Source organism: Glandiceps talaboti, chromosome 10 (genome assembly GCF_964340395.1).
Source record: "Glandiceps talaboti chromosome 10, keGlaTala1.1, whole genome shotgun sequence".
Taxonomy (NCBI): domain Eukaryota; kingdom Metazoa; phylum Hemichordata; class Enteropneusta; family Spengelidae; genus Glandiceps; species Glandiceps talaboti.
In genome coordinates, this window is record NC_135558.1 from 6601245 (window position 1) to 6617167 (window position 15923).

General features: G+C 35.0%; 1 protein-coding gene across 2 annotated transcripts in view; it reads left to right on the plus strand.

Annotated features, from left to right (window-relative positions):
* LOC144441480 (rab GTPase-activating protein 1-like) overlaps positions 1-15923 on the plus strand; it is a 33965-nt gene that overhangs the window by 14382 nt on the left and 3660 nt on the right. For both annotated transcript variants that reach the window (XM_078131062.1, XM_078131063.1), the window contains exons 6-20: positions 3847-3913; positions 4579-4678; positions 5225-5391; positions 5631-5796; positions 6784-7028; positions 7725-7838; positions 8718-8792; positions 9056-9181; positions 10028-10171; positions 10715-10756; positions 11835-11963; positions 13490-13582; positions 13953-14063; positions 14586-14690; positions 15165-15320. In XM_078131062.1, coding sequence (XP_077987188.1) covers positions 3847-3913; positions 4579-4678; positions 5225-5391; positions 5631-5796; positions 6784-7028; positions 7725-7838; positions 8718-8792; positions 9056-9181; positions 10028-10171; positions 10715-10756; positions 11835-11963; positions 13490-13582; positions 13953-14063; positions 14586-14690; positions 15165-15320 — 1840 coding nt within the window. The remainder of the gene's footprint in view (positions 1-3846; positions 3914-4578; positions 4679-5224; positions 5392-5630; positions 5797-6783; positions 7029-7724; positions 7839-8717; positions 8793-9055; positions 9182-10027; positions 10172-10714; positions 10757-11834; positions 11964-13489; positions 13583-13952; positions 14064-14585; positions 14691-15164; positions 15321-15923) is intronic.

The following is a 15923-nucleotide window of genomic DNA, read 5'->3' on the forward strand; positions in this document are numbered from 1 at the left end:
AAGCACTGGTATATTGCAGTGTGAGTGATGGTTTTTGACATTGAGTGATTGTGCTTTGCTTACAGTACAAAGACTAAGTTGATATTCTCTGTGATAATGCTGTGATAATAACTAATTTGAAGATAATTACTTATAACTGAATAAACCTGTCCCCAATTTTGATAGATTTCTTTTTCAAAATAAGTGTTTAAATTTGATGAGAATATGGTAATCATAAATTCTCTACACTCTTAGTACTTCGTAGACTATGAGTGATGGGTTTTAAAGTTCCCGCAGTTTCATGTCAGATTTTGTAATGTAGGCATACACAGATTAAGATTGTGATATTTCCCAGTATGTTATATTAGTCAGCCAGAAAGTGATTTAATTTATAATTCTATAATGTCTAAGCATGTTTGAAAATCAAAATGATGAAATCTCATAGATTACTTTAATTTTTGGCACTGAAAAAAAGCTGGACTCAATGTATGGATTGGCTTATCCTAGCCATTTTGAGATTTAAGGGAAGGTTACAATTTAGTCATTAGATATTGGAATGTAGGACCAGGCCTGCATATAATAGTCAATTTTTTGGTTCCAAGATGCATTGTATGAGATGATGTCACTTATGTTGTTACATTTAGTCTTGTGTTGTCTATGTTACGTTTGAAATAACATTTTCATCAGGAAATTATGGAAAGACATGTTGACCTCTTTGATTATGAGTGATTTTATAGAACAAAGACAAAACACCATCAATGACAGAGAAGGATTTTACAGGTGAACTCAGGGTACAGTCAGGTGACAATCATCTCCCCGAGTAGCGTGTGCACACCTCTCAGAGCGTACACAATACATGGCATTGTATGGAGAGACGCATGATGCATCTTGGAACAGGTAGCAGGTCTGTTGTGTTGTCTGTATACAATGTAAATTTATCAAACCATTGAAAGCTTAGCCCAATGTATATGTAGTGTGTAGTGTATGAGTTGTGGTTGAGGATAGAAGAATGTTAAGAAAAAGTACCCACGTTTCATTTGCTTTAATCAATAACTTTTTGGCAAGCTCCTGTCAATGTTTTGCCCTTGAAATGAGATGTAAGTTCCTCTTATCTTTAATGTCTGTAGCTATGACAACCATTACAAGGAATTGTCATACAGGTAAATATCTTAGCCTTATCATACATCCATGCTGATATGATGTATTAGTATGAAATATCAATTTACAGTCACATGATGATTCATATGCAACTTCCTTTTATTATGGAAAGAATTAGGTCTTCTTGTGATATACATTTTAGCAGATCGGAAAGTTGTTGTGATTGCCTATGTGTATGTCAGTGAAAAATAGACATGTCGTGGAAATTTGATAAATTCATTACCCCTCATATCAGTGACATGGATATATGATAAGCAGGTTATCACCTTGAACTTGGTATACAGTGAACAGGTTATGACCCTGATACTGGTACATCATGAATTGGCCACTACCTCAGTGTCAGGGTAATAAACAGGTTATGACCCTGATACTGGTACATCATGCATTGGTCTTTGGCCCAGTATCAGGGTAATAAATGGGTTAGCATGAATGGGTCATTATCCCAGTATCAGGGTAATAAACAGGTTATGACCCTGATACTGGTCCATCGTGAATTGGCTACTATCCTAGTATCAGTGTGATAAATGTGTTATCACCCTGATGGCAGTGTAGCATGAATGGGTCATTATCCCAGTATCAGGGTAATAAGCAGGTTATCTCCCCAAATCCTGGTGTATCATAAATTGGTCATTGGCTGACAACATAAGCTTGGGATATATATCGGTTATCACCCTCTGCCATTGCTTTGTAGGTTTGCTACATTTGGTTTGCCAAGTCACTTTCACAATGTGTTGATATGAGGCTGTAACCTTAGCTTTTCATACCAGGACTAAAGAATTGTTTTTGTTTTTTGTTTTTTGTTTTTCAAATTTGGGATATCCTTGTTCTCATCATATCAAACTGTGAGAAATGGAGTGTTTTGATGTGGAGTAGATAATATGAAATTCAGAACTTATAACATAATAAACCTTTTCAGGATGAAGACTACTATTCCTATTGTGGTATTTTTAATATCGTGATATATTCTTAGATTGAATATGCCTACATGTGTACTAAGTTACATGTAAATGTCATTTTCAATCTGATGCCAGAATATTAATTTTAACACTATTACACATAGCAGTTCAATCTTGATAACCGCAAGGTAATTTGCTCAGAATGATACAAATATTCTCATTCTTCTGACAGTTTACTGGGATATATATATCACTTTATACTTGTATTATCTACTCCTGGTTAGAACACTTTATGATCTATATGTAGTCCATAAAAGCATCATACAGTAGCATGTATTGTAATGGTTGGGATTCATATGGTATACATCTATGCATGGCTACTGTTCTGTTCTTTCTTTCAAAGATTCATCAAAAGATGACAATACATTTTGGCATTGTGTTTGTATGGAGCGCATCGTAATGTTTGTTTACGAGAATGTAAATTTCACAATTCTCTTGCAATTTTTCAGTTGTCTTTTACAGTTTACATAAGGATATATGGCATAGTAGTTTAAATCAAATTGAACTTGCGTCTCGAAAACTGCTACATTAAATCTGATATTCAAAAATCTGTAATACCAGAGCTATAATTGACAGAAAAAACATTGCTACGCTTGTCATAGATTTAGGACCATGTTTTTCATTGAAACATACAATTATTTCTTAATTTAATAGCCTGGTCAGTTTGATAGATAGTGCAACTTTGGTGCACTGTCACAAATTCAAAATTTGAAATATTAGCTTTCTAAGATTTCATGTTGCCATGGTTTCTGTCCATCACAGTTCTGCCTGAATCAATGTAAATGATTATACAAACCAAAATGAAAGAGAAAGTGACTAAAATCTGAAAGAAAAGATATGATTGATGGCCAGATATATTTTTGTTTGAAAACAGGAAATGTCTATTACTCTTAAAGTGACTACCGGTGTAGTGGATTTTCCATTCTTAGAAATTTTTATACAGGAATTAGTTTACATGAAGTGAAATCAAAATACTAATAGAAGATCAGCTCCTTCATTTTGAAAAAAAAGAGCAAAATTATTCAGACACCAGAGGCAACCGTAGACTATATGAAGCAGACTTCAGTGGTTCATGCCAATATATGAGAATAGCTGAGAATAGAATCCATGTATGAACAGACATGTAGAAAATAGTGTCAGCAAAATAGAGATGGTGGTGGATGTTTGAACTTTGAACAATGGTCTCATCAAATCTTATACCCCTAGACTGTAAGATATGTCATGTCGCTCCACTCTCACCAGCTCATCAACTCTTGGTTGATTGATGTGTGAGGGCGCCCCGTCATGGCATACCTTACAAACTACCCATATCCCCTACCCCAATAAACCATGATAGAATAATATTTGAACCAAACTTGGAGGTTTTGGTAGAAAAGAATACTATGAATTTACAGTGAATTTGGTAATTTAATGATTATATTCATAGATTGCAGGTACTGAGATTTACATATATTCAACATTTAGGTTTTCACAAAGTACAAAATGTAGACGTATCTGCACTGTAAACAAATTTGTCTTGTTAAAATTAAGAAGCATATAAACTTGTAGCCTGGAAGGTCAGCCATCGAGGGCGCTCTTCTCCCTTGCCATAAAGCACCTCAGTAGATATAGTAAAATTTAGTTAGAGAGTGCAATGTACTCAGTACCTGTAGTTTATCAGTATGTATAATCAGTCATTCAATAGCCATAATCATTGTAATGTTTCATACATGACTGGTATTTTAGATATTTTGTTTGTTACTTTCACTTTCAGATGTTTTGGATTATTGCTGTCACCAGGAAGAAATGTGAAACATGCAGACATGCATTTACTAGATATGGTAAGGAAATGATCACAAGTGGTGATCATCATTATACCGGTATCTACATGTACCTCTACATTGTATTGCGAAGTGGACTAGATAGGGCAACCTGGTTTATTAGTATTACACCTGGGTCATGACTGGCGTATTAGTACTATTACACCTGGATCGTGACTGGCTTATGTTGTGATGTCATTGGGAGTATGCGGTAGATGACCAATCAAGGGTCAACTGACAGTGTTAACTTATTTCAAATGTAACCTCTCCTGATAAGTCAAACAACACAAGTTTTGACCATCACATTGAATTTTGATTATTGCATGATGTCAGAGTTCACTGTAGGACAAAAGCCTTTCACAAATTATGGAAATTTTTGCTCACTACCAAAGTTTTGTGTGGGCATTCCTAGTAATTGTGTAGGTTTTTGTAGCAAGGGACTGTAAGTAGTCTTGTAATAAGACCTGGATCTGTATTCAGAAGGTTATGAACAACAGCTGAAAATGAGAGTAGCTCTGGTGTACAGCTCAAGCCCTTAATAGAACATTTGGCACTATGCAACCTGTGGTCACTTTTAAAGGTAGCACAATTCCCTGAGTTGGTCTGTCCACTAGGTGTACATGTATGGATCAGACATCTGGTGTGCTGTAACATGTTGATTTGTTTGTTTATTTGTTTGTTTGTAGGTTTCCATGGGAGACAGCAGTGATGGTAAAACGGTGTTGTCTGGAGAGTGGGATCCAACAGACCCAAGTTTTGAAGTACTTAATACAGAAACAACAAAAGGTACATTAATTCATGAACGAGAATTGCTAGTCACAGAATCAAAAACTTTTTAGAAGATGACTTAATTTGCTATCATATGTTCTTACTACTGGTAATATTATGTGATTAAAAAAATGAAAATCTTACATTTGGACAAGAGCATAAAATAAAAATGAAAACCAATCTATATTGAATTTAATATGAAAAATTAAATATTCTGAATAGGGAGTAAAATTATCATAAATGGTTTGATCATACGTTTGTACCAAATGAATACCCAAATGACTGCCTTTTTAAAGTGTTTGTTAACTCAGTATGGAATTATTTGTATTTCTGTCAAGATTTTTCAAAAGATTTGGTGCAGATGCTCAACAACAAAAATTTCCCAAATTTCTGAAAATTTTGCTGAAAATCTGCCCCTTATGTGCTTTAAATTGCAGATTGATACGAGACTACTTTTGGAAATGTTAGTAATTGAAAGTAAAGTAGAATTTTTGTTGGAAGTCAATCCACTTTTATAACCAATTACTGGAGATAAGTAAAGTAGACAAATATTTCTGCTTACAGGTACAAGAGTGTTCATGACAGTAGCAGCTGACTTAGTTATTGCCGGAATACAGGAACCTGTACGATTCCGTGTTGAGACCAAAGCTCGGATCTTCCCTGTCACAGAAAGATTCTGGTACTTCAACAAGAAACCAATCCATGAATTGTTTTATTTACAACTCAAAGAGGTGAAACATACAGTAAATTTCTATAATAAACATGAACATTTTTGCTTTAGACTTATTTTCACAAATTTTGCTGGAAAACAAACACACGAAAATAAGAAGTGACTAAAATGACTCTTTGTACACAAACAGTGCACCATACTTAATTTAATTATTCACAAAAATTAGTCTTTGAGAACCAGCAGAATTTTCGACCAGCAATATTTCGGTTTACAGTATATAATGCATATTAAACATTCCAGATCCCGAGTGAGATAGAGAATGAACCAGCGTATGAAGTGATAACATTGAGAAGTGAGACAGATTTAGAGAGACAGAGAGGTGGGGTACAGTCTCCACCACGTTTACCATCAGACTCTACTGATATGGGTAACAGTACTACTGAAACTCCACAAGATGATGACGATGGTATGTAATAATGAGAATAATAAAAAGTTAGATATTATTCCCCAAATTTTTTTTTCGTTCAGCCTAGAAAAATACAAGTAACCTAAGGGGCCTTGTCACTACAAGTCACTATATGAGTAGTGACAACCCCTTAGGTCATGAATATTTCCACACATAGAAAGCATGCAACCATAATGGGAAATGCCATTCAAGAAAAAATAATTACATTTTTGCAAACTTTAGGTTCTGGAGAGTCATTTCATGATTTTACATCAATTACATTATACGCAATTGCCACAGCAACCCAGAATTGAAACTTGTCCATCATTCATTGTTCAGTGTAGGTCCTTGCCATGGATGCACATTGTCTCATGGGGGTCAGTAGACATGCATAATCACATAAATATTTATGATTGTTTTATTTGAAGGTAATAAACACTTATGAGTCATGAATATATATGTTGTACTCTATTAATATATATGGTCTGCTATTACACATAAGTATGTCTGCTGACTCTTGTAAGACAATGTTTATCCTTGACAAGGCCCTGTACACTAAACAATGGATAAAGAACAACTTTCAACTTGGAGAATATATTGTTCATGGTTCCAAGAATCAATAGGACAGTACAATATAGTTACTTTGGAACGGTGAATTGGGAATGAATGTGACATTTTGATCCGTCTACTACAGACCTTGATCACACAATGATTTAATTATTCAACTTTCTACTTGGTGTTTCTTGGCAAATGCATGTGTATCATGTGAATCCAAAAATCCAGAATCCAAATTTATGAAAATGTTCTTCAATTCCAGCTGTGACGTTCTCCTTGAACATGTCTTTAATTTATACTATGGGGGGTGGGGTGGGGTGGGGTGGGGGGTCTGGGGTATTGTGATGTGATATAATCTTTTTGTAGTTTTGGCTGAGAACATGAAAGTATTAAAGTCCCTTCAACTTACAAATGGGGATGGTCAAATAACTCACTGAATATATTCCTGTACAGATAATGATGAGCCATTACTGAGTGGTTTTGGAGATGTATCTAAAGACTGTGAAGAGAACATTCTAGAGATGTGGGGAGAAGTACTGGCAAAGTGGCGGGTTAACATGAGTAATAAACCTAAACAGTTAACATCATTGGTACGGAAAGGTATACCTGAAGCATTGAGAGGCGAAGTATGGCAGTTACTTGCTGGTTGTCATGAACATGATGGACTCATGGAACACTATAGACTCTTATTGACAAAGGTGAGATTTCTATATCAGAAGTCTTTGTATTAAATGTTCAATCAGTGTTCTTTTGCCATGACGATATTCTATGATGGATGGTTGATAGATTTCTGTGGGCATACCCTTTTATGGCAAAGCATTAAGCCACCTGTATATTGGACTAGGTACCCCAGCATGACGATATTCTATGATGGATGGTTGATAGATTTCTGTATGCATACCCTTTTACGGCAAAGCATTAAGCCACCCGTACATTGGACTAGCTTACTCCAACATTACTATTATTTAGAGCATTTCTGAAAAGCATTTAGTATTTTAGGATTTGACATTTTTTATCAGTAACAACCATTTTATCAACCTGGCCATATACAGTAAAATCCCTAACCCTAAAACCAAAGTCATTTTATTTGCCCTGTTTCTGTGGAGAATGTTGATTCTCTACTCCCTCCAGTCATACGTAAGCCTGGCACAAACTTTGGTACATCCATTCTGTCACATCTGTTGACCATTTCCTATGTTGGTTCCCCCCCCCCCCCCCCCCCCCCCTTTTCTTACACCATGAACTGACCATTCCGTTAATAATCTCTGATGGCCATTGGTTCTAATTACGTCACCAAAGTATCTGATTATCTGACTTCTCGTTCTTCAATATCTTTTACAAGTACACAGTCCTGATAACTTTATCATTTGTATTTTCATGATTGTTCATTACAGGAGTCAGAAGCTGAGAAAGTGATTGAGAGAGACATCAATAGAACTTTCCCAGCACATGATTACTTTAAGGAAACTGGTGGACTGGGACAAGATGCTTTACTCAAAATTAGTAGGGTAAGATTGGAATAATGACATACTAAAGTTAGCATTTCTATATCATTTTCCCACTCTGTGCTCAAATGAAGTTTATGACATTGTTTTGGAATTCTGCTGCTTTTTCCTGCCACACATCATATAATATTTATAGTTGAATGTTAATATTACCATAATCATAAGTGCTGTACAGTTATTATCCGTGTACAGATCTATAGTGACACAACACGCTTTTATAGTTCTTCAACTCCCTGGGTGAGCATACAGTCTGTTGCATCCTCTGTGATTGTTCACTTAGATGTGTGTTAGTGAGTAATTAACAGGTGCACCCACAATAATAAATCTATCCAGCTAGTGTACAGTTATAAATGTAGAATTTTCAATATACTTGTTGCTGTATGCTATAAAAAATACCTGATGACAGTGTGTGCTAGTGTTTGAATTAAACTTCATACAAAAAGGGAAAATGACTGCTTTTGAACTGAACTGTTAAAAGTTTCCCAAACACACTCATGAAAACATGTTATTGAACAATTTTTTCATATTTCATAAACTTGATATTGATGACAGAAATAGAATAGTAATGATGGATGACTGGCAGTCAGGATCGTTTTTTCCCCCCAAATAATGTTCCTTAAAATTAATGTGAGTTTGGCTTCCAGAACATTTCATGCTGATTTTCAATGATTTGACAGACTACATAAAGTACTCCCTAACTAAGAAATTTGAGTGCAGTTGATGTGACCACACTGATGGATATTGAATGAGTGACTAATCTATATGACAAGGGTAACAAGAATGTCAACTGACTGACACAGAGGGCGCACTTCTATCCTAATTACCAACTTTGAGCTCTCCCAAAAATGCACAACAATGATTGATATTATTGTTGTTTTATAGTCCTATGCAGTTTATGATGAAGAAGTTGGTTACTGCCAGGGTATATCATTCTTAGCAGCCGTACTACTCTTACATGTAAGTTGACTTTCTATTCCAAAAACAGCTGTCTTATTTTCACATATACACCAGCATTCACGTTCTTGATCAGTTGTCAGGGACGACGTGGTATAATATGGGATATAATTTGTCACAGCAATGAAAGCATTGTTTTCTACAGTACTAAACTGATATATGATTCTAAGTATATGCTTAGAGACAAGTGAGTGACCTTGGACGAAAGTTGACCTAAAAGAGTATTAGTTGTTATAACCTTTTCTATGTTTTTTTCCCCCCAACAGATGCCAGAGGAACAAGCATTTGCCGTACTTGTCAAGATAATGTATGAGTATGGACTACGAGATTTGTTCCGTAATGACTTTGAGTTGTTACACTGTAAATTCCACATCTTGGAAAGGTTGATGGAGGTAATCAAGTTTCTTCATGTGTGTTACCCATCTATTTTATCACTCTGTATCATTTGATCATCATTTAGGAAGTGTTTTGATAAAATTAATTGCCATTTATAGCGGCGTATCTACTTGCTGTTCTATAATTGTAACCAAAATGTTGCTGAAATTTACTTTAGTTATACTCCTGTCCGACTCTTCCCATTGTTTCAACTGTGTTCTCAGTTTCATTTAGCAGACACTTTTTCAGTTATTGGGACACTATTACACAAATTAAGTGTCTACATACCGTTAATCCATGAAAGGAAACATCGGATTATTTGCCCAAGATATGCAGGATGGGTTTTCTACAGTGAATTTTGTAATTAACATATTAATGGGTAAGAGGTTATGTAACAGAGCTGTAAATAACAAGGTTGACTTTCTGGTGGAAAACCTAAAAACTCATCAAATTTGAAGTGTAACTTGGTTATAGGACAAGTCCTTGACCTATGATAATGACTATCAGTTATTCACCAAGAAGCATTACAAAGTAATACAAGTACCAAAACACAAATCAGAGTCACTGTATGAAAACAATCAATGGACCTTTCCAATATATCATGCCCTCTGGTGATGAAATTATGGAAATTTGCCCAACTAGAAATGACACGAGTCAAAACAGGCATACATATTGATTACTCAAAATCTCCTGACCCCACAGTATAGCATGCTTTACTAAGATGTTAGAATAGAAAATGCAATAAAAATTGCATAATTCTTTTCAGCCGTACATGCCATTTATGTCATGTGTTCATACTTGTAGAGGGCGCTATTGAGGTAATAGGGCTAAAACATTCTGTATGTCTTTATATCTCTATCCAGGATACCATGTCTGATCTGTACTTCCATTTCTCTGACATCAATGTTGAAGCACACATGTATGCATCTCAGTGGTTCCTGACTCTGTTCACAGCCAAGTTTCCACTGTTCATGGTGTTCCACATAATAGATATCTTTCTAAGTGAAGTAAGTTGATCCGGCATCATTGATGAATCAGTTGTTATTTTAGATATACACTGTAAATGACTTGGAATTTGACTTTTGTCGTTTTTGAAATGATGTGATTTCTGACACTTTGTGTTTGAGTCAAAATTCTAGCAAGCATACAAATAATCTGACATGAGCAGACAGACAGATGGACAGAGAGAAACAAACAAACACATAAACACTTCTGAAGAAGTCTGAAGCTGTCACTATTACAATACACACATTTTTACAGCAGCAGAAAGTATAGATGTATGTAGTGAGTGGTTAGTTTAATCAGAATTCTTTAGCTTTTGTGTTTTGAAAACAGAAAACCCAAAAGATGGGGGGGGGGGGGTTGATCAGAGCTGTATACAGTGCAAAAAGCTGTAAGAATAACTGCTACTTTTGTTGTGGGAAGGATATGAGTTATTGTAATTGTCAGTATCTTTTAAGTATTTTCGTATTTTATGATAATAACATGCAGGACATTAATATTATATATGTATTTCTGTCTATAAGTTTGTTGTTATTTGTTTTTTTCAGGGAGTGAATACACTGTTTAATGTTGCATTAGCATTACTGAAGGTAAGATAATATATCTCATTAATTGATGTACATAACTGAAGGGGTAGGTTGAAGGTTAATCCTCTTGCCTAGGGGGGTGGGGGGTATTTGTTTGTACACAAAATTGGGAAAAACAGGATTTAACAAAAAATAGCAGTAAGGATATCTAGCTCACAAAATGCTGAGCACTTGCTTCCAAACACTCATGATTCTGTATTTGATGTAAAGTTAACTACTAAACCCTAATGTCATAGTCTTCCACAGTTTGTATGAATTTCCAAATTAAACTGTTCATTGGATAAAGCTAGCTGTAGCCATGTTATCAACGCTGTAAAGCCTGATACCCTGTATAGAGGGTGTAATTAATACATAGAGTTACAGAAACCAAGTCACCAAAGGGTTAACCTAGCCCTGTTTTCAAATACTTTACCATGATACCACGATCTCCTTCATGTTGTATGAAACTACTACAGAATTGGATAAACAATATATTTTGTCATGCCAAGAAAGACAGCATGAAACTGCTGAACAGAAAAACAAGTATATGTTGAAAAATGTCTAACATAAGTAGCTGTTTTTTTGCTGTCTACTGACGCAGAATTATTGAACTGCACATGAAGGGTTGTATATTCATATGATTAAGTATTTCATTGATGAAATATCATACAGGTCCATCACATGTTATCATTCAGGGAGAAAGAGATGATGGAATCTGATCTCTTTACATTCACATCACTGTAATCAGAGACATAGTGTATGTTACATGTATTCCTATATCAAGAGTGACCTTTGACCTTTCCATTCTGACCTCACTGACATACTCAGTTTTAAGTAAGTGGTGAAAATGTACTTCACACCAAGTTTGCTGTTTTAGAAACCAGACGACAGATCACGACCTTTGACACAAATTTGCATATTGGAGTTTCATTAGCATATCCTGAATGCATAAGTGAAATTCCATGCAGGCTTACTACTGACTACAGCCCTAAATACTAAACATAGCATGACACGTAATCCCAGGGTTTAGATTTCACGACACTGTCAACCATAAAATATTCTCTCAGCACATTCACGATTCATTTGATCTGCATTCTTCCAGACATCCAAACGGGATCTCTTGGCACTAGATTTTGAAGGCGCTTTGAAGTATTTCCGTGTAACTTTGCCAAAGAAGTACAGAGCAGAAGAAAACGCTAAGGAGTTGCTGCATATAGCAGTCACCACTAAGGTAAAAACTGTTTTTGATTATCTATGTATGGGTGTGGTGTGGTGAAGGAAGACATGTTTCTAGCCCTTTCAGAGTGAGTAATCTCTACCCTCCGCTTTCTTCCATTCTGTAAATTTGCTTTGATCTCGAAGTCTACAGCACATGTTTCATTCATTTCATTTTCACTAGGGTCAAAGGTCAATGTATTGAAAGTGATAATGTTTGCAGAACATTGGCAATAAGTTGTAAAATAACTTATCTTTTTTCAACGTGTAGTTGCTATCAGAGTTCTTTTAAAGAGTAGAATAAGAAATTTTTCGAAGATGAACTTGTTTACTATCGATAAGTAGAGTTACAATTGCTTGTTAAAACAGACAAAATGATGAAATATTATAAAAATTATAGATATGTAATATGTGAAATGTTCTCCAGTAGTTATTAAGATCAGTATACTTTCAAGGATAAATTTTGACCTTTCACCCCAAGTCTTCCTTGACCTTTGACCCCAATGCCTGAGTCACATGAAAGTGAGCAAGTTGCCTTTAGTGAAGTTATGACACTGGTAATGGAACCTTCTAAACCTGTAAAACCAAATCTATTGTTCTTCAATGTGGTAGATTACACAAGTGGGTGATAGTAGTTCCTCTGTTGTGTGATTCTAATCACCCTGTAATCGAGACACTAGATAGTGTAAACATTGGAAGTCCCAAAACACTACACTGCAAGTACATGTATATGGAACTTGAACTCCTTATTGAGACAATAATTAAACCAATGTCCAGTTATAGTGTATCATTGTTGTATCAACATGTTGTGACAATAGTTTTAGTTTGTGTCTATCTTAGTAAACTGAAGGCTCAATTACCAGAGTAATAATTAGTGACTTCTTCTTTGCACTTAAAACTTTCATTTAGTCTGTGATTAAAATTTATTTATTGAGTTACTTGTCTGTAGATTATAATTTCTTGAACACAACAGTGTGTATATAAATTCTATCTGGTGATTTTGCCACTCCTAAAATCCAGTTAGGCAATCTGGTTTCCCAATATGTATATAATTATGTAATTTGATAGGTATTTTTTTCGCCTTTATTTTAACTTATATTCCAGGGGGGCTATAGTTGACATTTGTTATGGAATAGGATATCTTTGAAAAACAAAAACATGATATTGAATTTCTAATAAAACAGAAATGTAGACGATAGCTTGAAGTGCTGCTCATAATTTAATAAATATATTAATATCGTGTGTGTATGTGTGTATATGTGTGTGTGTGTGTGTGTGTGTGTGTGTGTGTGTGTGTGTGTGTGTGTGTGGAGGGGACATGTACAAATGTGTTGGGTTGTATATACATAAGGGTGTGTATAATACACGTCTCTTTATTTTGAGGGAATGAGTGCACACGAATGCATTCATGTGTGTGTGTGTATGTATGTGTGTGTGTGTATGTGTGTGTGTGTGTGTGTGTGTGTGTGTGTGTGTGTGTGTGTGTGTGTGTGTGAAGAATGGTAAAAATAATGTATTCGTGTCCTTGTGTTTGTTTTCCAGCTGAGTTCTAAGAAATTAAAGAAATATGAGAAAGAATATTACATGATAAAACAGAAACAGATGGAGCAGGAAGATCCCTTGTCTAGATATGAGGTGAGTTTAACTCTTGTCATTTCACATTGCCTGTTTACTACTCTCACAGTGTAGAATGTATGAATAGCTCTATTCACAAAACACAGTATGTGTTGGCCGCTGTTACAATAATTAGCATCTTTAACTATTGACTCAGCAATGCAGTGAGAATACTAAACAAGTGAGATTTTGTTGTTGTTGTTGTTGTTGTTGTTGTTTTTGTTTTTGTTTGAGTTTGAGATGTATGTTATTTGCCTTGTTCTACTCCTGGATCACTAGACACTGTGGTATCTTATATGTAGAAGTTGAGGTCCTTTGCAAATGACATGAACTCTTCATGCATCATCATTTATTACAAAATCTTGATGCAACAATTTTGTTTTTCCTGTAGCGTGAGAATAAAAGGCTGGTGGAGGCCAATATGAGGCTGGAACAGGAGAATGATGACCTTGCCCATGAACTTGTGACAAGTAAAATAGCACTAAGGCATGACCTTGACACAGTAAGTATCATTGCCAGCATACAGTATACACCGACTTACTGCTAGAGATGTCATACAAGGTTCTGTCTGATAATTAGATGTTATTCCCCAATATTTTTCTTCATTCAGCCAAGGAAAATATGAGTGACCTAAGGGGGCCTTAGTACTATGAATCGTTTTAGACTCGTAGTGACAAAAACCGTAGGTCACAAGTATTTTCTGGCTGAGTGAAGAAAAATATTGAAGAATAACAATTATACCAGTGCCAGTAATATCAAAAGAAAAATTGGGGAAAGTAATAGCAATATTTCAAACACGTACATTGCTGTGACGTAAACGCACGTTGATGTGACGTAGAACAACCAGAGTATATATTCCATATTTTTGTTCAACTTGACTGAAAGTAGGTCCAGCTTTACCTTATAGTAAGGGACATCATATAATAACCATTGTCTTGAAAATGAAGGTGATGGCATGGTGATATATACACATTTAATCTGAGACATTCATGTCAATAATTTATATTGTTTGTACTTTTCACAGGCAGAAGATAAAGCTGATAGTTATCACAAGGAATTGTTGACCACTAAAGAACAGTGTATAGAGGCACAGGATGAAGTGGTTAGGTTAACTACTGAGTTGGAACAGGTTAGTATTTTTTTTGTACACAAAAAAACTACAACTTAGGGGCAAAACAGGATCGTTTTCAGCATAATCCACAACATGAACATGCCACTTTCATTCAAAATTCTTCTTTCTCTGAATTGATATTGACTAATGCTGATATTATTGGTACAATTGCCAGTTGTCATGGAATAACAGATTTAAACAACAGAATTTAGTACATGTGCCATTGAGGGCATACTTTCCACCTCCCACTACTACTTCATTATTTGTCTCAAACTATCTCACATGTGTGCATGCAGACTTATTCTACAATTTTTCCCATTAAATATTTATATTAAATTTTTAGTTTGATAACTTTATAAGTTATTTTTGTACCAAAATATATATTTAGTTACAATGATATTTTTTTAGCAACACACTTATATTTAGAACTGCAGCTCTAACATTCAGTGTTCTTGGTTGTGATAAATTCTTAAACCATTATTTATCCTGTAGGTGAAGACAATGTGTCGGGTAGAGTTGGAACGTCAAGAGAAAGAAAACCAACGGAATACCACAATAGTAGGAGAATATAAACAGATTTGTTCACAACTTAGTGAGAGGTTAGAGAAACAACAGACATCATATAAAACAGAAATACAGGGAATCAGGGTAAGTTATGCTAATTATAATGATGAATACTTTCTATGTAGTGCTTTGCTACATTAATAGCTTCATCTTTTAAATGCATTAAGTCTTTCTATTGTTAATGTAATTACCATAACATTACAAACAGTCAACAATATGTTTAACGGAAGTTGACTAGTAAGGCCCATGCATCACTTCCACCCAAGTTCAATTTACTGCCAATGCCATACTGAGAAGTGTAGTGAATGAAACCAATGCATTTTATCCTGTCTAACGTTTTATTACAACCCATAACACCAAAGTAAAGCATTTTCTGTATGTACCACAATCATTTATAGCATCCATATCAAGTGTAAAAGTATACTGTTTCATTTGCTAATTGACAACATTAGAAAGGCCACATGCTAGGCTTGTAAATAAACCAATTGAAACAGTATACTTTAACACATGATATAAATGCTATAAACGAGTGTAGCACATAGAGACAGTACTTTACTTCAGTGTTACCCATTGTAAACATTGTTAATTAATAAGATACCCTTTTCCTTTAACTCTAACCATTCAACCATAGTGAATCCAATCTTACAAGGAGAACACTGGGCAAAATCCTTGTAACACTAGAATACT